General features: G+C 37.6%; 1 protein-coding gene across 2 annotated transcripts in view; it reads left to right on the forward strand.

Moving 5' to 3' along the window:
* Positions 1–12,251: 12,251 nt before the first annotated feature.
* The window catches only part of WDR36 (WD repeat domain 36), a 43,864-nt gene continuing 28,415 nt past the window's right edge, over positions 12,252–27,700 (forward strand). Inside the window, exons 1-9 of one of the 2 annotated variants that reach the window (XM_023244671.2) lie at positions 12,252–12,413; positions 14,888–14,915; positions 17,012–17,112; positions 22,057–22,174; positions 23,157–23,289; positions 24,773–24,827; positions 26,264–26,396; positions 26,680–26,855; positions 27,165–27,285. In XM_023244671.2, the coding sequence (XP_023100439.2) occupies positions 12,252–12,413; positions 14,888–14,915; positions 17,012–17,112; positions 22,057–22,174; positions 23,157–23,289; positions 24,773–24,827; positions 26,264–26,396; positions 26,680–26,855; positions 27,165–27,285 (1,027 nt within the window). Of the gene's footprint in view, positions 12,414–12,640; positions 13,725–14,887; positions 14,916–17,011; positions 17,113–22,056; positions 22,175–23,156; positions 23,290–24,772; positions 24,828–26,263; positions 26,397–26,679; positions 26,856–27,164; positions 27,286–27,700 lie in introns of those variants that run through there. The other variant, XM_045034619.1, reaches the window with a different exon arrangement.

Below are 27,700 nucleotides of genomic sequence, written 5' to 3' on the forward strand. Positions count from 1 at the left end.
TTTTTTTTATTTTATTTTTTTTGGGACAGAGAGAGACAGAGCATGAATGGGGGAGGGCCAGAGAGAGAGGGAGACAGAATCGGAAACAGGCTCCAGGCTCTGAGCCATCAGCCCAGAGCCTGATGCGGGGCTCGAACTCACGGACCGCGAGATCGTGACCTGGCTGAAGTCGGACGCTTAACTGACTGCGCCACCCAGGCGCCCCTAAATCATCTTTATTAAGGAGATGTAATGTTAACTCTAACTGTGACACTTAAAAGATCACCAATAGTTATTTTTTTAATTACAGAAGGGTTTCTTGTTTTTGTAAGCTTTTATTGTGTGATGTGGTTTTATAATGCAGGGGAAACACTACCCCTCAAATGTAGGGGGAAACTGCCGTAGCAGTGATGCCTGGGCCACTGGCCCTGTGCGGTAATTCTCTGCTGGAACTACATAAGCCTTACTTCAAGGGGAGAATCTAAACATGCAGCAGAAGGAAAAAGAGAAGGCTGAGAAAGGAAAAGGTTGAACTCAAGAGCATGTAAACCTCTGTTTAAAAGGCAGATGTTTCGTCTATGTATACTGATACTTACTGTGTTCTCATGCTAAAAATGTACAAAAGAAAATAAAAGCAAAACGTGTGCACAAAAAGTTGTACACATAATGAAGCAATCTGAAAGAATGTCCAAGTAAAATATTGTGCAAGTATTATACATCAAGTTTTAAAAACTATCTGACAAGAGTGATGTATATGCAACCAGGTCCTGAATTGCCTTTATTAAAGCTAAAATATATATTTTTTTAAATTTATGGAATATATTTTTTATTTATTTGTAAGCACTTTTTAAAATGTACATATTGCTTTGTAATTGACACAATATATTTCTTAATAAAACGATTCTCAAATTAGCTTATGAATGGTCTTTTTAATGTGGTTAGTAGACTGAGGTGCATCACTTTTCTTCAGTTTTTTTTTTTTAACTCTAGCCTTAATTTTTTAATTCATTAAAAATTTGTTTTTTTATCAGTATAACTGACATATTCATTTCAGATGTACAACATAATGCTTTGGTATTTGTATATATTGCAAAATGATCATCACAATAAGTCTGGTTAGTATCTATCAACATACATAGTTATAGATTTTGTGTGTGTGTGATGAAAACTTCAAAGATCTTCATTTCTTTAGTTCATTATGTCCCCTCATTCTTGGAGCCCACTGGCTATGCCCCCTCTTGCTTTGTAGCTTGGCCCTACCTATGGAGAGAATATTTGGGGATAGGTGGCTTCAGGATGCATTCCGATTATCTTTTTCTCAAGCTATGTCTCTAGTCCTTCTTTCCCCTGTTGAATTTCCCCCACACCTGGAAGACAGTGGAGAAAAAGGTAAACAATGCCAAATCATCCATTTTCCTATTCTTGAATGCCTGCTGACAGGTAAAGCCACAGGCACTCTGTCACTCACCTCCCAGTTAGATTGTTCTGAACACCAGTGGGAGGGGCGACCCTAGCCATAGAGTCCAGGCCAAAATAGAGCAGATAGAAACACATGGATTTTTCCTTGAGTAGAAACTTTCCCCTGACCACCGCTCTGAGGACTGGTGCTCACAGGAGAAGCTCAAGATCCCTAAATCCAACTTAGCTGCCAACAGGGAAGAGGAAGCTTACATTATGTACCCAAAAAACATTTATGGAGCACCTACTGTATGTCATCCCTTCAGCCAAGTACTAGGGATACAAAAGTAAATGAAACACAGCTTTTACCCAAAGAAACTCAGTGTCGCTGAATACGCAATTTCCTTTGCCCTGAGGGAGTTTCCTTTGCTGTCTTTCTAAAATAAAGCCCTCTAAAGAAAGAGACCCAGCCCAGGGACCTAAATGCCATCATAAGACAAATTCCTGTGGGTATAGCCTGGGCTAGTACTCATTAATTTTCTATGCAAAAGGTGGGAAAAGAAATGACCGTTTAAACCTATTAACTCCATTTTTCTAGGGATCTAGGGATTAACTGACGAGATTTCACCCCACTGTGAAAAGAAATATGCTTACAACTTTTCTCAAGGTTATTGCCAGTTTCCCTATAAGCAGGGAGGAATGAAGAATTGAAGATAGAAGAGGCAGCTCAACGTGTTGATCGAATGCAGTTTCTTTGAGTTTTCTGCTTTATCTTTAAAAATGTGTGTAACTTATATATTTCATTTTTCTTTTTTTTTTTTTCGTTTTATTTTATTTTTGGGACAGAGAGAGACAGAGCATGAACGGGGGAGGGGCAGAGAAAGAGGGAGACACAGAATCGGAAACAGGCTCTGAGCCATCAGCCCAGAGCCTGACGTGGGGCTCGAACTCACGGACCGCGAGATCGTGACCTGGCTGAAGTCGGACGCTTAACCGACTGCGCCACCCAGGCGCCCCTATATTTCATTTTTCTATGCACCCCAAGGGTGTTTTAATATAAAAATAATCATTTTAATTACTAACTATCCACTAAAAGTAAAGTACAAGTAGATGCACCATATTAATGTAGTAAGAACTTTTCCAAATGTTGTAAAGGAAATGTGGATTATATATTTCTACTTTTTGAGATGAACTGAGGTTTTCTGGTGGACTCATATGTTGTCATTTTTTTCAATGTTTATTTTTGAGAGAGAGAGAGGGTGCTAGTGGAGGAGGGATGCGGGGGGGACAGAAGATCTGAAGTGGGCTCTGAGCTGACAGCAGTATGCCAGATGTGGGGCTCCAAGGATGAGGGGACATGATGAACTGAAGAGATGAAGATCTTTGAAGTTTTCATCACAAGAAAAAAAAATCTGTAACTATGTATGTTGACACACACTAACCAGACTTATTGTGATCATAACTTGAGTCTAAGTCAGATGCTCAACCAACTGAGCTGCCCAGGCGACCCTCGTATGTAGTCAGTTTTATAAATGTTCCATGGTCAGTGGACGGAAAGCTGCAAATTCTGGTTTAAGCATATATCAACTAGGGCTCCCGTGTTAATTATGCTATTTACATCATCTATAACCTCATCTTGTGACATGTAGACAAAAGCATGCAGCAACAATTGTAATTGGCAGTTATCGTACGATCATCTCTGAGCTGAAGCTGTGAATGGCAAATAAGATGGAAATGGCCTGAGGTTTTAAGTGCACAACCGAATGGATGGATCAACCAAAAGTGAAGTCAGCCCCACTTCTTTATTTTTCTTTGTGTGAGCTACTTGAGTAAAGGTTTTGTTTTGGCTTTGATTTTGGTTTTGGTTTTGAGTCTTCGTTTTGAGTCTACTGGTTTTGAGTCTACTTATTGCTGAAAGCAGCAATTTTTCTGAGGGCCAAAAAGAGATAAGATTTGATTTAAGGAGTAATTTGAAGTGGGGCAGGGGGTAGGGGGTGTTGAGCAAGATGAAGTCAGGCCTTAATAACATGGGGAACAAAGCCTAAGTTGTGACCTTAGTTGGGGGCGGGAACCAGGTCCAGTGTACAAGAGTGCCACTCTTTAACATATTTCATATTCCTTCCTCTAACCAAGTCTCTTCTTGCCTTAAAGATTATAGCTAAGATGCTACTTTTCTAGAATGTGCTTTTATGACCCTGTTCCCTCCCTTTCTACTCTCCCTTGCACTATTTATGCTTCTTATGGGGAGGGAGATGGTAAGAGATTTCAAATTGTGTTGAGGATGAATTTAGACTGTGTTTGGAGGAGATATCTTGGATATGAAAATTTGTGGAATCATTTAGGGTAAATAGATCACATGGATGTGGAAGCTGAGGAAGACCTAGTGAAATCTTATGAGTATTGCTTATACTTTATCCTGGTATAATAACTAACACATGGTGGATTCTCAGTAAAATACTGAGTAAATTAAATGAATTAAACTGAAATCAAAAGTTAAATACCTGTTTCCCAAGAATAAACTGTTCCTTAAAGGCCAGCATGAGTCAGAAATGGAAATGTCAGCAGCAACTATCTTTTGGTGTCTACCACCTGCTTTCTGCCCCCCCCCCCACCCCATTACTTCTGTAGGTATCTAAAAGGCAAAAATATTATCATATTCCAAAATTAATCAATGTTGTTGCAGTCTGCCACTAATCTCCACAGGCTTCTTTCTTAACAACTCTCCTCTGCCTATTCCTTCCCTCCCCACAAATGCAAAATAAAGCATTCAAACATCAAACATTCACTAAGCCTCTATTTTGTGTCATCTCTGGGCACATGGCTGAGAACATAGATAATATGAAAATCTTAAAATCATACCAAAGGATATTTATCATTTGTGAACCTTGTGTCCCTCACCTTCTCAAGAACAGCTTTAATACTTCTATACAGAAAAACATACTACATTGCTTTAAAAAAAATGAGTTTTATATGCTACCTTTCACACACTTCTTCAGAAATTCCTACAGGCCTTCACCAGGTTACAATGAGATAATAAACAATCATCAAATCCCACTGGCTTGCGACAACAACAGTCAGTTGTCACTCATGTTGCAGATAAGCTCCAGGTTTTACCCACACATCTTCTCATTCTAGGATTTAGGCTGAAAAAGCAACCCCCATGTGGGACATGCTTTCTTCTTGTGACAGAGGAAAAGAGCAGAAACACGCAATCACTCTTCAAGCTTCTGGGACATGGTGTACATCACATATGCTTATGTGCGATGAACAAAACAAGTCAAATGCTCCCTATCCTGCTACAAAGGATTTGCTATAAGGCCCAGGCAAAGGTCAGGGATAAATCTTATAGGGAGGGTGTATAAATATAGGGAATCCTCAAATACTATATACTACTCATACTCTGGGAGGGGATATGACTGATCTAGGAAAGAAAAAAACATTTCATATTTTTAGCATTTTATACGTAGATTTTTTTCATGAAGCAAATGTTTATTGAGTAACTCTTATGTTCTAGGCACTGTTCTGGGTGCTCGTTGTGCATCAATGAATAAAACAAAGAAAAAAACTAACCTCTACTTTCATTGAACTTATCCATTATTAAAATAAAATAAATCTATTAGATAAGTTCATAGTATAGTAAGCAGCTCTTCTCTCTTTTTGAATTTGAATAAATATTTACAGACAGCATCTTGATCACTGTCAAAGCACATCTCAAACATGGCTAGGAATGTGCACTGCTATTGTGATATCCAGAGTAAAAACGAAAGTTCAAGTAAGTACAACATGTCAAGAACTGGTAACAACCTACCATTCTGTTAGCATCTGCTCTTTAATTATCCCAAGTGTTCAAGACTATTTGTGCCAAGTACTATAAATCAAGATTTCCTTGTTCAGGAATGTACAAGTCAGATGTTCAAGTTAGCGGGCCAGTTATTCTCAACAATTCAAACCAGGAGCACTAATTAAAGAGGAAACCCTGGACTAGAGAAGTTAAGTGATGTGGGTCAAATTGTAGAAAAAGGCAACACCTAGTTCAGTACTCTGTTACACTACACTGCCTTTCTCCTTTGACTCAGATGTCCGTCTTCTTATAGCCACATCTGTGTTTCTGAAGATCTGTATAGCTCGGGACAAGGCAAAGTCAGTCTGTAGAGTTATCCCTAGCTTCCCTTGTAAACAATCACTATCATATCAACACCACTGGCACACACTCGGGCCACAATGCTATGCTAGTGTAACATATATCTCCGTTAAGCACGTCTACATTCAACTGATTATTAGTGCCAGTGAGTGAAACCTAACATTGCAAGTGAAATTTGGAGTTATGAATAATTTTGCTTTGTAGGTAATGATGTTTGTTGGTACTGTGAGTCAGAATTCAACACTACCTTGGCAAAATAAAATAGTATACTGTTCCCAACTGGTTGATATGAAAAAGAATGTCTATTGCAAAAGCATTTTTCAGTTTTCCATAAGTAGTTTAATATAACATTTTTTATTAGAAAGAAAAGAGAAATCATATTCAACTTTTTCTCTGTTTCAGCAAGTTAAACTGAACTCTATAGATCATCTCTGTGCTGTTAATGCTAACTTATGTAACATCAGAGTCTAGCCTTAAAATGCAATAATACAGATTGCTTTTTATATTATCAAAAGGAAGCTTAGATGAAGATAAAGAAGCGTTCTCACCCCTACACCCACAGAAGAGGAGAGATCACTCTTTGTCATTTACTATTTCAAAGAATCTGATTTGATTAAACATCATATCATAAATTTTCACAAGAATAATCTGGTTTTCCTGTGAAATATATGGGCTTATGTAAATAATCACAAATTTTATCAATTCTTTTTTCCTCTGTTACTAAAAATCTGGTTTGGGAAGTGGTTTTGGGTTGGAAAGCTCTTGTAAGACTGAAAATTTTAGAAATTATTGTCAATTCTATAACCTATAATTCTGATTGGTGCCATTTTCAAAAAAGTCAGGGAGGGGGTACAGAGAGGGTAGATACAAGGAAGGAAAATTTAAAAATGTGCATTACAGTTTTTCTTAGAAGAAGATATTGACAGTTTAGTGGTATTTTAATTAATATTGCTATGAAAGTATTATAGTTTGTCATTTTAGTTCAAAACTATAAGAGTTTTAATTTCCTGAGAGAGATAATATGAAAAGATAGAACAAAAAACTCTCCTAAGATCTCATTCCATAAAAAAAAAGAGCCCTATTTCCATTTTTACCTATTATGAATGACATCTCTAAGTCGGATATTTTTTAGGTCTCCAGTTGGTGATATCACATAATACAAAAGGAAAAAATCTTATTTATGCTTGAAGGCTGTTGCTGTGGCTGGTGGTGGAGTCCACCTCCCTCTAAAGATGTTGAAAACGCTGAAAAGTTGTTTTCCCTCTCTCTGTCACCACTAAAACATGAACATACAATGCAGCCTTGGTCAATAGGACCTGAGGTAAGTCTGCTGCAGGAATTCTGGAAAAGATTTTCTTTTCTTACTCTTCATAACTTGACATTTTGTTTCTACATATTATTTTTAGAATAGCTGCATTCAACTGTTAAAACAAAACAAAACAAAAACCTAGACAGACTTTTCCCAGAAGCCTCTCTCTAAAATCTCATTGGCCAGAATTAGGTCTCAAGTCTTTCCCTAAGCCAATTTCTGGCAAGAAAAATATTAATTTCCACAATTAGCTTAGATTAGTTAATGTTCACTCACTGGAGCTGGGGAGGGGGTTAGCCTCTATTGAACCATTACACCACCTGCTATGGGAACATAATGGAGATTCTGTTAATTAAGAATGAAAAGAAAGTATTTATCTGTCACAGAAAACAAGCACTAAGTGAAGTGACACTGAAGAGTTCAGAGAAAGGAGAACTTGTGGGATAAAAAACTCAGAAAAGACTTTTGCAGAGGCAGTAGAACTTGAACTGGGTTTGGAATAAAAGGGAACTGTTATCCAGAAGGAAGGTATGGGGTTGCTGTGCAGAGAAAAGAGCTTAAGCAATGGAATAACTGTTGTTACAAGACATTTAATGTGTTCAAGTTACTGTTGCTGTGTTATAAGCCACTCCAAAACAAATACTGTATTATGTTATTGATTCTGTGGTTCAGAAATTTGGAAAGAGTACAGCAGAGATGGAATGTCAGTTGAGAGAACTGAAATCTGGGAGTGACTCAACACCTATGGGCTGAAATATTCCAGAGGCATCTGACTCTAGGCAAATAGGCAGTTGACTTCCTACAGTTGACTTCCTGTAGTCTCATGACTGGTGGTTAATGCTGGCTGTGAGCTTAGACTACAGATGGGTTATGGGTTGTAATACTTATACACGGCCTCTCCACATGGCTGTCTCTCCATATGAACTAGTTTGGGCTTTCTCTGCATGGAGGCTAACTACAAAAGTGGGTATTGCAAGACAGCAAGGTGGGAATGCACAGGATTTTGTCTTGAAAGTCACATGCTCACCATACTTTATTATTTGAAGAAGTCAAAAAGACCCACCCAGGCTCAAGGGGAAGAAAAAAATCCCAAGACTGGATAGTAATGATGTCAAGATCACATTGTATTAAGAGCATGAGGAAGGGGTGCATGGGTGGCTCAGTCAGTTAAGCAGCCGGCTTTGGCTCAGGCCATGATCTCATCGTTTGTGGGTTTGGGCCTTGCATCAGGCTCTGCACTGCAGAGTCTGCTTGGGATTCTCTCTCTCTCTCTCTCTCTCTCTCTCTCTCTTTCTCTCTCTCTCTCTCCCTCCCTCCCTCCCTCCCTCTCTCTGCCCCTCCCCACTTGTGATCTCTCTCTCAAAATAAATAAACTTTTTTAAAAAAAGAGCATAAGGAATAGGCAATATTGTTGTGATCATTTTTGGAAACTCAATCTGCTACAGAATGAAACTTCTTCTAAAGTCTCAAAGCTGAGAACAGGAGGTTGTCTCCCTGTGTCTAAGGAAACCTTGCAAGTCATTCATTTAGGACTTGCTTAAGAGGTGACCAAACTGATCTGGTGACTGTAACCAGATCACAAACAAAGTAAGAGAATGCCAGATAGTAATTAGAGGATTCATTGAAGAGAATTTGTAGATGTAGAGAGAACTGTGGTTTTTCCACCAGTCCTCACCAAGAAGAGGGGAACTGAGTTGTCCAACACCTGCAATTCTAAAGCTAAATGATGAGCCCCCCCCCCCCCCACCTTACAGAGGTTAGGAGTATGTACAAGCAAGTCAGATGGATGATTTACTCCCAGCCTACTGAGTGGCAGAATTTTGTAGGCTCAAACCAAGTCCACCTAAATGAAATGCAAGATGGTACTTGGAAGATCCTCAAATGTGTCTTTGAAGATGAGTCATAGTCATTTTTATGAGAGTGCCTAAAAACAAGGTTTACCTCTCCCTGGGAGAACTCTTAAGGGGAGGAGACTGGTCAGAATAGACTCTGCAATGACTAGGATCTTGAGAGAGATCAAGAGTTGGTCAAGATGTATGACAGAGAGGGCATTTGTCAAGAGACTAGTACAAAGCGTACCTTTGAAATACAATGTTTTCTTACATTTTCCTTTTCCTGACCCAAAAGGAGCAGAGTCAAGGTGGCAGGGGCAAGAGTAAAAGAAGAGGTTAGTAGGAGCAGGTCCAGTGCCTGTCTTTTCTAAAGCATGGTTCTCTAGTTTTTCCTTTAGTTCTATATGCATTCTCAGCTCCTATCCCCACCCCATTGACTAGGCAGAATCATTTTGTTTTAAAGTTTGCTGCTTTCTCTGTGCTTCTGACCCAAATATATATTTTTTTATCTTTATTTATTTTTGAGAGAGAGAGAGAAACAGACAGAGTGTGAGCAGGGGAGGGGCAGAGAGAGAGGGAGACACAGAATCTGAAGCAGGCTCCAGGCTCTAAGCTGTCAACAGAGCCTGATGCGGGGCTCGAACTCATGGACCGTGAGATCATGACCTGAGCCGAAGTTGGATGCTTAACCAACAAAGCCACCCAGGCCCCTCTGACCCAAATATTTCTAACTAATACAGATACAAAGAGTATTAGGAGATTGAGGAGGCTATATAAGGGCAAAACAAGAGAGTTTTCTTAGGAAAATCAGTTTCTTATTTTTGAAATATTTGGATATACCTCTCCTATATCATGACATTTCAGTCAAGATATCAGCACAGCTGCTGTCATCTGAAGGCTGCAGGCTTGGCTGGGACTGAAGAATCTGGTTTCAAGGTGCTTCTACTCTCACATACAGTGAAGTAGTTTTGGTGGTTAGCAAGAGGCTCTCAATTCCTTGCCATGTGAAATGCTCTATGGGACTGCTTGAGTATCCTCCCAACATGGCAGTTGACTTCCTACAGAGCAAGTGACCCAAAAAGGAGCAAGTCAAAATCTTCAACATCTTTTATGACCTAGCCTGGCTACTCAAGTCAACACTATTTAGCGCGAGAGGGAACTTTACAAGGGCATGAATACCAGGAGGTAAAAATCATTGAGGGCCATCTTGGAGGTTGGTGATCTCATCACATGAAGTCACTGACTTCATGGACTTTTTATTACAAAAACTACACAGAAACAGTCATATTTAAATTTTTTAAAAAAGTTAGAAATGGGGGCGCCTGGGTGGCGCAGTCGGTTAAGCGTCCGACTTCAGCCAGGTCACGATCTCACGGCCCGTGAGTTCAAGCCCCGCATCAGGCTCTGGGCTGATGGCTCGGAGCCTGGAGCCTGCTTCCAATTCTGTGTCTCCCTCTCTCTCTGCCCCTCCCCCATTCATGCTCTGTCTCTCTCTGTCCCAAAAACAAATAAAAATAAAAAATAAAAAAAAACGTTAAAAAAAAAAGTTAGAAATGACAAGATGACACAGCTGTATGTTTAATTTACCTGAATCTTGTGAAGCCCCAGTGTGTTGAATCAAATTGAAAACCATCATTTGTCAATGCTCTACTACATTTCCATTTTCTTTTATTCTTTGTGACTAGTATCCTTACGGGCATCTCTAAGCAAAAAGAGTAATAGCTAGTTCCTTTTCTCCCACCACACATTCACACACTTTGCTGTCAGCTGAATAGGAAGCAACTCAGGGAGGCAACTTGTGGGGAGAAATAAACTTTGGCCAACGGTTAAACTGGAAAACTCACAATCAGCCACTAACATCCCCCTTAAAAAATCACAGCACAACAGCTGGTGTGTGTATCTACTGCTACTATACTACTAAATCTTCAATGATGGCTCTAATTTTTTAAACTTTTGCCTCACTGTCCAGATGGAGGTTAAAGAACATAAATCTGATTGTCAGAGCTAAATTCAAATTGCTGACTACTATTAATTAAGTGAATTAATTGGTAAATTAGGTAATCTCTGGGAATTTCAGGTTCCTTATCTAATGTGAATCCACACCCATTCTGTGACTGAAAGTTTGGTCTTGAAGTGTGACTGCTGGATGCATATTTTCCTATCATCCAGCTGCCCTTCAGTGACACCCCCCGCCCCCCAGCTTCTTCTCCTTTTCTAAACCTAGTGCTAGTCTGGATTTGGATGCTAAAAAATCTCAGAACTTTGTACAAATCACTTAACCCCAATGAACCAGTTTGCTCATTTAGAAAACAGTAATATAATATTTGTCCTAAATTCACAGCTTTAATTTGAAGATTATATTAAATAATGGGTGTCAAGGGCTTGTGAACTGTAAAGCCTGAAGACGTTTTTCAATTTTCTTCCCAAACTGTCAATACATGCAGACATCTTAAGTTTTATTAGAAAGGCAACATCTGCATTGCACACAGTTTACAAAACTCTTAAAAATGCTTATCTAGTAGTTAAAATCATTTGTAAACATTTCCATCAGTCAGAGATTTAAAATAACACATTAATATTACATTTTTTTACTGTAAACAAACTCAGTAAAAAACAAAAAATCTTTGTATTATGGAAAATTTCAATTTTATACTCAAGCATAGGGATAGTATTGTGAACTCTCAAATACCCAATCCCCAGATTAAACAATTACCAGCTCTATTTCATCTAAATGCTTCACCTCATCCCCAGTTATTTTGAAAGCAACCCCCAGATATATCACTTCATCCGTAAATATGTCGGTATCTATCTACAAAAGGTAAGAATCTTTAAAAGCATAATCACAATGCTAATCTCACATATAAAAATTAACAATAATTTCTTTTTTATTATTAAAAATTTTTTATGTTTATTTTTGACAGAGAGAGAGAGAGAGAGAGAGAGAGAGAGAGAGAGAGAGAGAATATGAGTGGGGGAGGGACAGAGAGAGACAGAGAGAGACACACAGAATCTGAGGCAGGCTCCAGGCTCTGAGCTGTCGGCACAGAGCCTGACGCAGGGCTCGAACCCCCGACCCCGAGATCATGACCTCAGCCCAAGTCGGACGCTCAACCGACTGAGACACCCACGCGGCCCAACAATAATTTCTTAATATCATCAAATATCCAGTGTTCAGATTTTCTCGAGAGTCTCATGGTTTTATGCAATTTTATAACTGCACGTTTAACTTGACTCTGTCAACACTACACCTGGTCTCCCTTCACCGTCCGGGTCGTTCCGCTTCCCCTGCCGCTCGCCCTCCTCCAAGGTCCCTGTTGCAGTTTTCTTTCAACCCCACCAGACGTGGGGAACATCTCTGGAACCCTGGAGACGACCGCCCGCGGAACCGAAGTCGCGCCTCCACTGCGAGCTCTGGTGGGAGTTCTTTTTCAATTGCACTAAGAGCCGTGTCTGCTAACCGATTGGCAGGGGAAACCGGAAGCGCTTGTGAGTTTGTAGAGCGGTTAAAGAACTGCCACGAGAAGAAGGGAAGGACCTGGTCCGCTGGTTTTCATCGGGACTGGAGCTCAGAGGAGCCTGGACCGCAGTATCGATGGAGGGTGGGACGGGAGGTCGAACCAGCAGCGCGCTTTTCGCGGGTTTCCGGGCTTTGGGGCTTTTTAGCAACGACATTCCACACGTGGTGCGGTTCAGTGCTCTGAAGCGCCGATTCTATGTGACGACCTGCGTGGGCAAGAGCTTCCACACCTATGACGTGAGTGACTTCTTCCTTCGCCAGCCTCCCGGGAGCCACCCTCTTAGCCCCCAGCTGAGAGCTGCCTCAGCTCTCTCCAGGGGCAGTCCTGCTCTGCTCCCCCACTGATCAAGGGCTTGCGTTTCTGCCGTCTCTTCCTTAACTCCTACCTGTCCAGTTTCATCACGACTTCACATCCACGTGCTGTTGTTGTAGCCCTTGCAATCCGCTTGGGGCGAGTTTCGGAGGCTGTCCAGCTAGGGAAAAGTACCAGAGAACATTTCAGTTCTACAGCAATGTATTTGTTCAGTAAATATCCGTTCAGGTTCCCTTGAAGATGTAAACGTGATTAAGACCAGTTTTTGCCCCCTCTTAACGAGAAGGACTTGTAAGACATTTTATTGTGCAATTTCTGACACGCTGGATTAGAAATTCAGACTAAAATACATTGGAAGATCTTGGAGGGGGTGAGATTAATTATGATTTTGGGGACTGTTCACATTTGGTAGCAAACTAGTTTCCTTAAACTTCCCCTGAGCATCTATTTTCTACTAACATTTGAGGGTCTCGTACGTGCTTCTTAGTCTAAGCCTGGCAGCAACTTCTTTGTGAGATATGTATCGTTTACCGTTTTCCGTAGCACCCTTGTATAAACTAGGAAACAATCTCAGAAATTAAGTTATTTGTCCCAGGGCTTCCTGCTTGTTAGTGATGGTTTTTCTCCTTTAATTTCTTATGAATCATAGTCTTTTGTTGCTGTTTACTTTTTCCCCTTCATCTTCTCCGAAGGAATGTATGCTCTGTGAAAGCAGGGAGCTTTTCTTTATGATAAAGATGATAATAGCCAGTGTTGATTAAGCGCTTTTTGTGGAAGCTGAGCTGTGAAGTTGCATTCTTTTAAGGATTGTGGGAAGCAAATGTGTTAGTAGCAAGAAGAGTTGGTTGTTGGTAGCTGGTTGAGTTAGTGGAAGAGGAAAGTGAGGGACATGCCCAAAGTGGAGATGGTGCTGGTGATGGCAGCTAACGTTTATTAAACGTTAATTATGCCTGGTTCCGTTAACACATTTTATACATTGAATACTCATAACAACTCCATAAAGCAGGTACCTATTTTATTTAATTTTTTTTAAGTTCATTTATTTTAAGAGAGAGAGAGAGAGAAAGTACGCACGCACGGGCACGCTAGTGGTGAAGGGGTAGAGAGAGGGAGAGAGAGAATCCCATTTGGGCTTTGCACTGACTGTGAGGAAGAGGGGCTCCATCCAATGAACAATGAAATCATAACCTGTGCTAAAATCAAGAGTCGGATTCTTAACCATCTGAGCCACTCAGGTGCCTGGTACTTATTTTACTTCTTATTTTACAGATGAGGAGGAATTTGAGACACAGGGAGACTGATTAATTTTGTCAAGGTCATGTTGCTGGATCAGTAACCATAGATTGGGATCAGCTAATTACAGCCTGCAAGCCAGTCCTATCCTGCATTTGTTTTTGTATATCTGTGACATTTTTGTTTATCTTTTTGAGTTTAAGTGTTTTGAGTTTATTTGTTCGAGTTTATTCTAATATAATGATCTCTAAGTAAAATTTTCCACAGTAGTAGAATACAATATAATTAAATTTTGCATGGTATGGAGACCTGTGTGTGTTTACATTTAAGAAATATAGGATATGTAAAAAAAAAAGAAAAAAGAAATATGGGATATGTAATTTGATCTCCAAGGGCCCTTTCAGTCTTAATATTCTAGCATCTCTGGGATTTGAATTTACACTTATACCTCACTGAACTCTGTGCTTCAGAGATGGGTGGTTTTGACATTTAAAAAAAAAATTTTTTTAACGTTTATTTATTTTTGAGACAGAGAGAGACAGAGCATGAATGGGGGAGGGTCAGAGAGAGAGGGAGACACAGAATCGGAAGCAGGCTCCAGGCTCTGAGCTATCAGCCCAGAGCCCGACGCGGGGCTCGAACTCACGGACTGTGAGATCGTGACCTGAGCCAAACCCGGACGGTTAACCAACTGAGCCACCCAGGTGCCCCAGTTTTGACATTTTTAAATGGTTGGAGAAAAAATAAAAACTAACAATATGTCATGATATATTAAAATTACATGAAAATCAAATTTCTGTATACATAAGTCAAATTTATTGGAATAGAGCTATACACATTTGTTTATATATTATATGTGGTTGCTTTCAAGTTTTGTTAGCAGTTGCATAGTTTCAGCAAAGACCACATAGCCTACCAAGCCCTGAAGTTACTATATGACCCTTTGTAGAAAACGTTTATGTCCCCCTTCCGTCACCACTCCTGATGAAATAGTTGAAAATACAAGTTTTCCTAATAATGAAAAATTAGGGTCAGTAAATATATTTTTTAGGAAAGAGAGCATAGCAGATTTATGTATGAGATTATCTTAGTTTTCAAGTGTTAAATTTTCATTAACAAAAGCAATTATAATCTAATATATTTTTTTTTTTCTTTTTAAAAACAGGTTCAGAAACTTAGTCTGGTGGCAGTAAGTAAGTATAAACTTCATCCTGAATTTATTCATGTTTAGTGTCTTTTAAAAATATTAAATTTGGGGGCACCTGGGTGGCTCAGTCCATTAAGCGTCTGACTTTGGCTCAGGTCATGATCTTGTGGTTCGTGAGTTCGAGCCCCATGTTGGGCTCTGTGCTGACAGCTCGAGGCATGGAGCCTGCTTTGGATTCTGTGTCTCCCTCTCAGTCTGCCCCTCCCTCACTCATGCTCAGTATCACTCTGTCGCTCAAAAATAAATGTTAAAAAAATTTTTTTTAAATATATTAAGTTTTTGACATTAATTTTAAGACACAGAATATATAAGAAATTCATTGTGTATTTCTGATAAACTTACATAGTTTAAAAAATAAGTTCAGGATAGGATCAGATGTCACATTTAGTTGTCATCTCTTTAGTCTTTTTAAATTTAGAATAGTTGATTAGACTTTGTGTTTCACAGCATTGATATTTTTGAAGAGTATAGGCCAGTTCTTTTATAGAATGTCCTTCAATTTGACTTTTTCTGCTGTTTTCTCGTGATTAGATTCAGGTTATGCACTATGACAAGAATAACAAAGAAATAATTCAGAATTCTCAGTGAATTTTATTAGCAGGCACATGCTGTTGATTAGTTCTATTCCTGGCAGTGGTAACTTTGATCATTTTATTAAGGTAACATTTGTCAGGAGGCTCCATTTTAAAGTTTTACTCTTTGTAATTAATAAGTATCTTGTGGTTAGATACAGTGAGACAGTGTAAATATCCTGTTACTTTTGAGAGTTTTACCCACCATTTTGTCACTTAGTGATGGTACTTGCCTGAACCAGTTATTAGAATGATGATTACCAAATAGTGATTTTCGGGTTACATCATTCCTTCTACTGCAAGGAAGGGTTTTCCCTTTTCCTACTTTTTGATACTTTTCCAATAGAAGGAAAATTTATTTTTTTGGAAACCGTTTTACAGAATAAAGGGCCTGCCAGGGCTGAGAGATTGTAGTATAACCATGAAATGTGATCTTTGTAACAGAAACAGAGGAGAGCTATAAGGAACCTAGTGTATGTGTCTGATTAACTTAAAATTTTAAAACGATTATAGAAGGGCACTATAGCCTAAGTTGAATACAAAGTAATTAATAAACCTATGAAAATAGTATTTGGGGAATGAAATTTTTTTTTTTTAAGTTTTATTTTATTTATTTTGAGAGAGAGCAAGCGAGCACGTGTGTGGGGGAGGGGCAGAGAGAGAGGGAGAGAGAGAACCCCAAGCAGGCTCTGCACTGTCAGTACAGAGCCCAGTGTGGGGCTTGAGCTCATGAACCGTGAGATCATGATCTGGGCTAAGATCAAGAGTCAGACGCATAACAGACTGGGCCACCCAGATGCCCTGGGAATGAAATCTTAAAGTAGAATATGCAGCCTGAAAAATACTTAAAACAATCATCTATCTTCTAACTCTCCTGCCCCTAAAACAAGGAATAAAAAGAAAAGGCCAATGTGACCATGATAGAGAGGAATAAAGAAATCATATCGTGTGAGAAATGGCTAGAGGTGATAGGCGTATTTGCCTTGGAGAAGACTGAGTAGATAACTGTATTGTTCATTTAAAGGGTCAGGATTTAGAGTATCATAGGGAATTTTTCTGAGGTTTTCCCAAAGCATAGACTTAAATAGGGGTTAGGTCTTGATTTACTTTAAAAATTTTCCTAGAGTTATAAGTAAATGTGGCATTCCTGAAGGCATTTACATGAAGGGTTGATAACTATCTGCCAGTTTTTTTATGTGAAGTGTGATTTTTTTCCAAATAACTTCAAAAAGCTTTTCATTTCTTTAGGATTACATTTTAATGTCTGTAAATACTAGATTTTAATTCTCTTAGGGAAGATCAGGTGATTTAATATTCTCAGTCTGGTAGTTATTATTAGAAGTATAAAGTAACATTGAAGTCAACTTTATACCGATTAGTTTTTATTCATGTATCTACACATAGATACATATTTTTTAATTATAGCCATGAAAAATGGTATATGTATACTTGAGATTTCTGTCTGTGCCAAGATCTTACAATTTCTTCTTTTATATTTTCTTTTACCTAGGTAACTCTGTCCCACAGGATATCTGCTGTATGGCAGCTGATGGGAGGCTAGTCTTTGCTGCTTATGGGAATGTTTTCTCTGCATTTGCCCGTAATAAAGAGGTTTGTATCACTGAACTATTTTAATGTGTTTTTTGCAGTTAATAGTTAACTGTAGTGAAAGTGGAGGGAACTTTAATGTTACTGTTCTTCTATTAGAATTCTCTGGACATGTACTTGTTTTGTTTTAAACATTTATCTGGTTTTCTGGAGGAAGAGAAAGTTGATTTCATCAAATTTTCAAAATTAGTTAAAACTGGTACTTCAGTTTTCTTCATCAGGGTTGAACATCAGAATTATTTGGGCAGCTTCTTCAAAAATTTTCCTGCCCAGTTGGGTCTCATATCCTGAGCTTTCTACTTTGTGTTTTTGGGTGGGGTAGGATTTAGAAAATACTTTTGAAGATGCTTTCCCAGGAGATTCTTTTTTTTTCCTTTTCTTTTTTTTTTTTTTTTTTTTTATCCAAGTTAGTGAGAGGCACCTGGGTGGCTCAGTCAGTTGAGTGTCTGACTTCTGCTCAGGTCATGCTCTCACAGTTTGTGGGTTTGAGCCACAAACTTCTGTCTGCAGAAGCATGTCAGGCTCTGTGCTGACAGCTCAGAGCCTGGAGCCTGCTTTGGATTCTGTCTCCCTCACTCCCTGCCCCTCCCCAGCTCATGCTCTGTTCCTCTCTCACTTAAAACAGTAAAATAAAACGTTAAAAATGTTTTTTAAATCCAAGCTAGTGAGTGTATAGTCTAATAATGATTTCAGGAATTGAATTTAGTGATTCATACTAACATAAAATACCCAGTGCTCATCCCAACAAGTGCCCTTCTTAATGTCCATCACCCATTTACCATTTAGCCCATCCCCCCACCCACCACCCTGCCAGCAACTCTCAGTTTCTTCTCTGTATTTAAGAGTCTATTATGGTTTGTCTCCTTCTCTGGTTCTATCTTATTTTTGCTTCCCTTCCCTTATGTTCATCTGTTCTGTTTCTTAAATTCCACATATGAGTGAATCATGTATTTGTCTTTCTCTGACTTATTTTGCTTGACATAATACACTCTAGTTCCATCCATTTTGTTGCAAATGGCAAGATTTCATTCTTTTTGATCGTCAAGTAACATTCCAATGTATATAAATACCACATCTTCTTTATCCATTAGTCAGTCGATGGACATTTGGGCTCTTTCCATACTTTGGCTATTGTTGATAGTGCTGCTATAAACATTGGGGAGCATATGTCCCTTCGAAACAGCACACCAGTATCCCGTGGATAAATGCCTAGTAGTGCAATTGCTGGGTCATAGGGTAGTTCTATTTTTAATTTTTTGAGGAACCTCCATACTGTTTTCTAGAGTGGCTGCACCAGTTTGCATTCCCACCAGCAGCACAAAAGGGTTCCTCTTTCTCCGCATCCTTGCTAACATCTGTTGTTGCCTAAGTTGTTAATGTTAGCCATCGTGACAGGTGTGAGGTGGTATCTCATTGTGGTTTTGATTTGTATTTCTCTGGTGATGAGTGATGTTGAGCATCTTCTCATGTGTCTGTTAGCCATGTTTTCATTGGAAAAGTGTCTATTCATGGTTTTTTTTGCCCATTTCTTCACTGGATTATTGGTTTTTTGGGTGTTGAGGTTGATAAGTTGTTTATAGAGTTTAGATACTAACTCTTTATTTGATATGTCACTTGCAAATATCTTCTATTCCATTGGTTGCCTTTTAGTTTTGCTGATTGTTTCCTTCGTTTTGCAGAAGCATTTTATCTTGATGAGGTCCCAGTAGCATCTTTGCTTTTGTTTCCTTTGCCTCCAGAGAAACGTCAAGTAAGAAGTTGTTGCAGCTGAGGTCAAAGATGTTGTTGCCTATTTTCTTCTCTAGGATTTTGATGGCTTCCTGTCTTACGTTTAGGTCTTTCACCCATTTTGAGTTTATTTTGTCTGTGGTATAAGAAAGTGGTCCAGGTTCATTCTTCTGCGTGTCTCTGTCTAGTTTTCCCAACACCATTTACTGAAGAGACTCTTTTTTCCGTTAGATATTCTTTCCTGCTTTGCCAAAGGTTAGTTGGCCATACGTTTGTGGGTCCATTTCTGGGTTCTCTATTCTGTTCCACTGATCTGAGTGTCTGTTTTTGTGACAGTACCATACTCTCTTGATTACAGCTTTCTGATACAGCTTGAAGTCCAGAATTGTGATGCCTCCTGCTTTGGTTTTCTTTTCCAACAGTACTTTGGTTATTCGGGATTTTTTTCTGGTTCCATGCAAATTTTAGAATTGTTTGTTCTAGCTCTGTGAAGAATGCTGGTGTTATTTTGATAGGGGTTGCATTGAATATGTAGATTATTTTGGGCAGTATCAACATTTTAACACTATTTGTTCTTCCAATCCACAAGCATGGAATGTTTTTCTGTTTCTTCTGTTTTGTAGTTTTCAGAGTATAGATCTTTACCTCTTTGGTTAGATTTATTCTTAGGTATCTTATGGTTTTTGGTGCAATTGTAAATAGGATTGATTCCTTTATTTTGTTTTCTGCTGCTTCATTATTGGTGTATAGAAATGAAACCAATTTCTGTACATTGGTTTTTATATCCTTTGACTTTGCTGAATTCATGTATCAGTTGTAGCAGTTTTTTGGTTGAATCTTTTGGGTTTTCCACATAGAGTATCATGTCATCTGCAAATAGTGAAAGTTTGACTTCCTTCCTGCTGATTTGGATGCCTTTTATTTCTTTTTTGCTGCCTGATTGCTGAGGCTAGGACTTCCAACACTGTTGAATAACAATGGTGAGAGTGGACATCCCTGTCGTGTTTCTGCCTGCAGGGGAAAAGCTCTTAGTCTTCCCCCATTGAGGATGATATTAGCTGTGGGTCTTTCATATATGTCCTTATGATCTTGAGGTGTGTTCCTTCTATCCATACCTCTTGAGGGTTTTTATCAAGAAAGGATGCTGTTTTTTTGTCAAATGCTTTTTCTGCATCTGTTGAGACGATCATGTGGTTCTTATTCTTTTATTAATGTGATGTATCACATTGATTGATTTGCAGATATTGAACCAACCCTGCATTCCAGGAATAAATCCCACTTGATCATGGTGAATAATTCTTTTAATGTATTGTTGGATCCAGTTTGCTATTATCTTGAGAATTTTTACATCCATTTGCATCAGGGAAATTGGTCTATAGTTCTCCGTTTTAGTGGGGTCTTTGTCTGGTTTTAGAATCAAGGTAATACTGGCTTCATAGAATGAGTTTGGAAGTTTTCCTTCCATTTTTATTTTTTGGAACAGCTTAAAAAGAATAGATGTTAACTCTTCTTAAAATGTTTGGTAGAATTCCCCTGGAAAGCCATCTGGCTCTGGACTTTTGTTTTATGAGAGATTTTTTATTACTGATTTAATTTCTTTACTCGTTATGGGCCTGTTCAAATTTTCTGTTTCTTCCTGTTTCAGTTTTGGTAATTTACATGTTTTGGAATTTGTCCATCTCTTCCAGATTGCCCAATTTGTTGGCATATAATTTTTCATAATATTCTCTCATTATTGTTTGTATTTCTGCGGTGTTGGTTGTGATCTCTCCTCTTTCATTTGTGATTTTATTTATTTGGGTCCTTTCTTTTTTCTTTTTGATCAGTCCTGCTAGTGGTTTATCAATTTTGTTAATTCTTTTAAAGAACCAGCTTCTGGTTTCATTGATTTTTTTTCTACTATTTTTTTTTTTTTTTAACTTCGCTGTCATTGATTTCTGCTCTAAAATCATTTCCCTTCTTCTGCTGTTTTGGGCTTCATTTGCTGTTCTTTTTTCAGCTCTTTTAGGTGAAAGTTTAGGTTATGTATTTGAGACCTTTCTTCCTTCTCTAGGAAGGCCTGAATTGATATATACTTCTCTCTTATATTGCCTTTGCTGTATTCCTGAGGTTTTGGGCTGTCATGTTTTCATTTTATTTATGCCACTACTTTATGTGGATTGAATGTTTCATTATGAACAACTCAGCCCATGACTCCTTTTCTAAGAACCAAGTGGTTCTCTGTATAGAGAAGACAAGATTCTCTGTTTTCTACACTGGTAAGGAAGGGTCTTTTCTTAATCTCTCATTTGGTTTCTAAGTTTGTTCTGGAAAAACAGCCTTGAGAGATGACCTGGCTCAGGAGGTCCAGAATGAAAAGGGAAGTGGTAGTATGGCTGCCTAGATAGCCAAGGATTCGGATCAGTGTACTTGTTAAGGTCTAACTTGGACTGACATTTGTTCCCAGGGTCCTCCATCATCACTCCCTGTGGCAGAGGAGGGCAGTTTACCTGTGGAGATCTTTAATGGGACTTGTTTGAATTTTTAGAGTCAGGAAAAATGTCCTTTTTTTTTTTTTTTTTTTTTTTTAATACAAAATACTGCAGTTTGTAGTTTTCCCTGGAAGATACAAATAGAGAGAAAGTAAGGGTGGCAAGGCATGAGAGACTAATTGCAGGAATTGTAGGAAGCTGTTACCACTTCTAGGTCCAAAGGACAAGGAGAAGAAATAACGTTTCTGGAATTTGGTGAGAACTGAAATCATAGAGAAGGGGCTGTAGTTCTTAAGGAATGCAGCTACTGTAAGGATAAGGGTCTCTGTGTATCAAAACAGAAGTACTCTATCCTCCCTATCTCATCTGGAAGCCAGCTGGTGATGGAGCTTATAGAGTTAGCCTTCTAGAACATAACCATTTTTTTAGGATGCATGGAGTAGTGCTGGTTAGATTGGGTGAACAACCCGGCTGTATGTGTCCTCCCTAAGCTCAGTTGTGAGGTTGAACTTCAGAGGTCTCATTTCTATGTTTCCAGTTTAGGCTTCCTTATTATTGGACTGGCTGAGGGAGCAGGTGAAAATGCCTGGTTCCTTGCCATTTGTTAATCTAACCTTGGATAATCAAAAGTTGGATTACGTATCTTAATGAGAGCATCTTTAGGATTAGCATGTTTTTGGTTAATATGAATAATGTTAAATGTTGAATGAGTAATAATATTAAATTCTTTTGAACTTTAACATTGTAGGTAGTACACACCTTTAAGGGTCATAAAGCAGAAATCCATCTGTTGCAACCCTTTGGGGATCACATTATCTCTGTTGATACTGACAGCATTCTTATTATTTGGCACATATATTCAGAAGGTAAGAATGAGCCAATTTATTGCATTATCATGGGGGTGGATAGTATGTGTGCAGCTAAAATTAAAAACCTATGTAAACACAACTTCTATGTCAGAGGTTTCACATGTAATCAGAAAAAAATTTAGACTCTTTAATATATATGAAGAAAAAGGTTGTAAGTAAAAAATGGATAGATAATTTTAGTCAGCTAGGAGCTAATTATAGTATTTATAACCTGTTTAATGTATTAATTTCAGCTAATACATTTTCCATTGCAGTTCTCCAAGTTCAGTGATGCGTGAATTATTTTCTCTGTAGAGTGCATTTTGGTGTATGATTACACCTGAGTAACTCTTGGTTTGTATTTTCAACTTTCCGCAAAGGAGATTGTGGTAGTAAACTAAAGATCCTGTAAAGATCCTGTAAAGATCCTATAACCTAAAGGAAAGTATACATCCTTTCTCTAAGAATATGAGTCAGTGTTCTTTAACTGTGATAGTCTTATACAGTGGTAGCAAGCTATGTTTGGTGGAAATGTATGAGAATCACTGTTTTTACTTTCACCAAGATTTGCCTCTTACTTTTTACATCTTTGAGAGACCCATCAATCCCCCTAGATATTTGGCTTTTCACTCCATGGAAGAGTTCGGTATAAGTACTTCACTTTGGAATATTCACTCTGCCTCTTGATCAAATTATAAAAATAGTAAGGCTGATTCCTTTTTTTAAGCCTTATTTTTTATTCCTATAAACAAGTTCAGCAATGAGTGGAATTTTTAATAGTACTGATATTAGAATTTTAGAGAACTTTTGACAGTCTAAATTACATTTACAAGTTGCCCCTCATTACATTTAATTTCTCAAGGAATGTGTAAAGGTTCGAATGTAAGTCTTTGGTTTATATTAAGACATAAATCTCTGATATGGTAGGCTTACTTTAAGGGCTAGATATATAGATATATGAAAAATAATTACATGTTGTTTATAACTTTTACTTTTGTAGAGGAATATCTGCAATTGACTTTTGATAAATCAGTATTTAAAATTTCTGCAATTTTGCACCCAAGTACCTACTTGAATAAAATACTTCTTGGCAGTGAACAAGGAAGCCTACAGTTGTGGAATGTAAAATCCAAGTAAGCACTTTATTTAGAATATAATGTAGGTGGTTCCCATTTTATCCTTACCTACTACTCCCTAACACATACTTAAGTCTCTCAATTCTCCCTGCCTTTATATGTTTACCTGAGGGCCTTCTATAAGTATACCTACTTTTGGTGTTGTTACGGTATCACATAGGCAAAAGGTGGCATGTGGTCCTGGCATATGGTAGGCAGCTTCATAAGTATCCATTTAAAAGTATATACTAATGGCCCTAATCTGTAAAGAATCCATATAACTATAGAGAAGACTCTAGTAAAGTAACATAAGAAAATAATTATGTGTTGGTCACTGGACAGCATCTAGTTTTCAATAAACTGAAGAAGTAGGAGAAGGCAAAGTCAATCAGTATTAATTTAGTGCTAGCATTTAGGAATCATTTTTAGAGTAAAAGTCCTTGTATTATCAACCACAAACTTGATGGACATTTACTATAATATTATTGGTATAGCTGGAGGGCTAGATAAATGGTTTTGAATACCTCCACCTGTTATTTGAACATTTATCTGGAGAAAAAAGTGATAGTTCAATCTTTGTATAGCATTAAAAAGACAAAAATATTTGACCATCCAAATTGTACTTTCTAAATCCCTCATAAATTTGAAAGGGAAAATAAGATTATCAAAGGTTTAACATTTATCCTAGTTCGTAGTTTTAAATCAGTGTTTTCATTCAATTTAGCAAATATTGACTACCTACCCTTGTAGGTTTAGGGATAATGACAAGTATTGTCTCTGCTCCTGCATTATATCTTGAGGCTCTTTATGTGATGTTTACACACTATTTTACATTAAATATTCCTTGGATAATCATTGAGTAACTAATCTGTGCCCACTTACTAAATATACTATATGATTTAATACTTTATTGAATATCATTATAACAATTTCAGAATCTGTTTCTTCATGGACTTCTTTATCGTTTGTGGCTTGATTCTGTAATTTAGAGCAGCATCACTATTGTCATGTGACAGTTATATAACATAAGTATCATAGTTATATTCCCATTGGTAATATTTTTCTAGAAACACACTGCAGTAAAAAAACAAGATCCACCTACATTCTAAGATGGTTTTTTGTTATAGTCTGTAATATAAAATGATTTTTAGCTTGTATTTTTTTTCTATTTCTTAAAGAGTTCGCATAATGTAGTAGTTACTAGCAGCATGGGGCATAGGATCTGGAGTTGGTCTGTCTGGGCTCTATGAATTATTAGCCATAGAACCTTAGCTTAATTGTTTCACATAATTAAGTTTCTTATTTTCTTATCTGGATAATGGTGATAATATCTACCTCATGGAATCATTTTGAGTATTAAATAAGTTAATATATATATACTTAGAATACTGTGGGTCAGAGAAACAACTTAAATATCACCCATTATTATTTTGCTTTTTAATATATAGTCGATTTTGTTTCCCTAAAAAATAAAAACTTTCAACTACTTTTCTTCCTGTAGTAAGCTTCTGTATACGTTTCTGGGATGGAAAATTGGAGTCACAGCTCTTCAGCAGGTTAGTATTTTTTTGTTAAGTCAGAGAAGAAATGAAGTTAGTAGTGTGATCTTTCAGTTTCAGGGGTCAACCATATTTTTTAGACCTAAAGACAAAAATAATATACAAAGTTGTTTATTTTTATAAATATTGCCCTAAAAGGTAGTGTTTTGGAAATGTCATTGAAAACAATAATGCCTTTGCCTATAAACATTTATGGAAATCTTTTTACCTGGAATTAGGCTCTAAACCTATAGTTGCTATGGAACAATGTTTACCAATCATTTTGTAAGCGTGTAGTCCAGTGCCTTGTGCAGAGTGGAGATGGTGGAGATGAGTTAGTTGTTCAGTAAAGCAAGGGAGATTGTAGGTCATGCAGAGAAATTTGTTCTAATTTTGAAGGTTGTAGCTTGGAATAATTGGGACCCGAATCCTAACATTTTTAATTGCACTTTTCCATAAATAACTGCTTTTGTTTTCATGAGACTGCGGAACATGTATGAATGATGTAGGTCTGCAGAGAATCTTACATTGGACACGTATACTGCCAGTATATCCTTGTCCTTCTGAATAGCTCTTGCTTATATCTGCCCAACTTATATTCATTCTTTCATTCTCTCTCAGTGCCATCAACCTTGCTGTGCTTTTGCCTACCCATAAGACCCCAGAGGTATCAGAGGATTAGGTCCCTTGAGGGCAAGGAATCATACTTGTTTTAATATCCCCATGCATCCTGGTCACATGATGGTAGATTTAATATCCTCATGCATCATGGTCACATGATGGTAGATTAATAAAATGGTTAACGTGATTCTATTCTGTAATGGTATTGAACATTGATCTTCTGTGCTAAAATAGAGAAACTTATTATAGAGCCTGTATATAAGACCATTTATAAAATGAAGATTCTATTCATAAAATATTAGAGCTGGGACAGACTAATCCTAAGACTTTTTTGCCTTTTAACATGTTTTATAGGTTTTTGTTTCCTTGGATAAAGAACTGTTCACTTCCTTTGTAGTTGGCCTTTTATGTTGCCAGGCATATGGCAAGCCTTTTTATGTTTTCTAAGAGCTGTATCTCTTTTGTTTCTTTCCAGTCACTCACTGATCTGTATTGATTTCATACATCAGATTCCTTTTCTTTTATGGCTGTTTTCTTACTGAGTCAGCTGTGTTTTAGGAATGAGGGGATTGATGGTGACTACCAGATTTGAAGCTGGGAAGTAACTTGAAAAAATCATTCCTAAATATTTCCATGTGAAATAGCAATCAAAGTATGCTAGAATGGTAATACTTACTAGGTTGGTTTTTTTTTGTTTTTGTTTTTTTGTTTTTTTTTTTTGCCATCCTCAGGAAGATATTCTATTATTTCTTTTACATAATTAATGATGCATAACATCAGGATTATTGAAGCTATTTTGATTAAGAATAAAAAGTGAGTAATTTAAATTTCAGGCACCAGCTGTGGATGTTGTTGCTGTTGGTCTTATGTCAGGTCAGGTTATCATTCACAACATTAAATTCGATGAAACATTAATGAAGTTTCGTCAAGACTGGGGACCTATTACTTCAATTTCATTTCGTACAGGTAACTTTTAACTTAATTATTAGTAAGAGTTAAGAATGTTTAAAATGTATACTTCAAAGCTTATAGAAATTTTCCAAGTGGATGTTTTCTTGCAAGTTAATGTATTTAATAGAAATAAGTGAAATTTCTGCATTACAAATAGCCATAGGAATATGGATAGATTATTGGTGCATAGTTTTTTCTAACCTTATGTTTATGGATTAAAGGGATGGAGAGAAGAATTGTTACGTTTGGTGGTTTTATGGCACATGTTTTTCTTACTGTATTTTACTTTTAATAACAGATGGTCATCCAGTAATGGCAGCTGGAAGCCCATGTGGCCATATTGGACTCTGGGATCTAGAAGACAAAAAGTTAATCAATCAGATGAGAAATGCTCATTCTACAGCGATTGCCGGACTGACATTTCTCCACAGAGAGCCCCTTCTTGTCACAAATGGTGCCGACAATGCTCTGAGGGTATTATTATTGTTGTTATCATTTTCCTGGCTTCTACCCTTGGGGTTATTGCAAGCCTGTTTTAGTGTATCAGCCTAAAACCTAGAAGATGAAAGGAAAATGGGATACGGTAATGGTATAGATGAAACAAAAGTACAGCAGGTTACATGATTGCAGTGAAGTGAAAAAGAGTTACAGTTCATCTCTCCCCAGCCCCTTCTCCAGAGTCAGCACTACCCAGTGCCAGTTCATAGGTGTAGAAGATGATCTGACTGCTTACAAATCATTTAACACATTGTGAAAGAACCTTACCTTTTTATTTCTTGGCAGATATGGATATTTGATGGTCCTACAGGTGAAGGCCGGCTTTTGAGATTCAGAATGGGACATAGTGCTCCTCTTACCAAAATCAGATATTATGGACAAAACGGACAGCAAATTCTTAGTGCAAGTGAGTTTCTGCTTCATCCTATTAGTTTATCCCAGAAAGTATTGAGAGCACGGTATTTAATAATTATTAGGTTTGGTATTGAATTTTCAGATTCAGATTTGAATTTGAGTGATTTGGAAATCTGAGTAAATGAGGAGATTCTTTTTGAAAACTTCAGGAAGCACTGTAGATACTATCTTCATTTAGAATGTTATTTTATTTACTGATCTTCACAGACAGGTGGCTGGATTCTGAAACTGGGGCCCTTGCCAAGTCTCATAATCTGCTGAAAATTATTAGTAACTCATATTATCCTTGGTTCTTACTAAATGGCATTCTTTGTACAAGTGAATATTATAATGAAGTCGTTGCAATTTAGCTCTCCTTTTAAAGTATCCCAAACTGTAACTTCAAGTTTTAAGAATCATTAAGATCT

The sequence above is a fragment of the Felis catus genome, chromosome A1 (assembly GCF_018350175.1).
Source record: "Felis catus isolate Fca126 chromosome A1, F.catus_Fca126_mat1.0, whole genome shotgun sequence".
NCBI classification, from domain to species: domain Eukaryota; kingdom Metazoa; phylum Chordata; class Mammalia; order Carnivora; family Felidae; genus Felis; species Felis catus.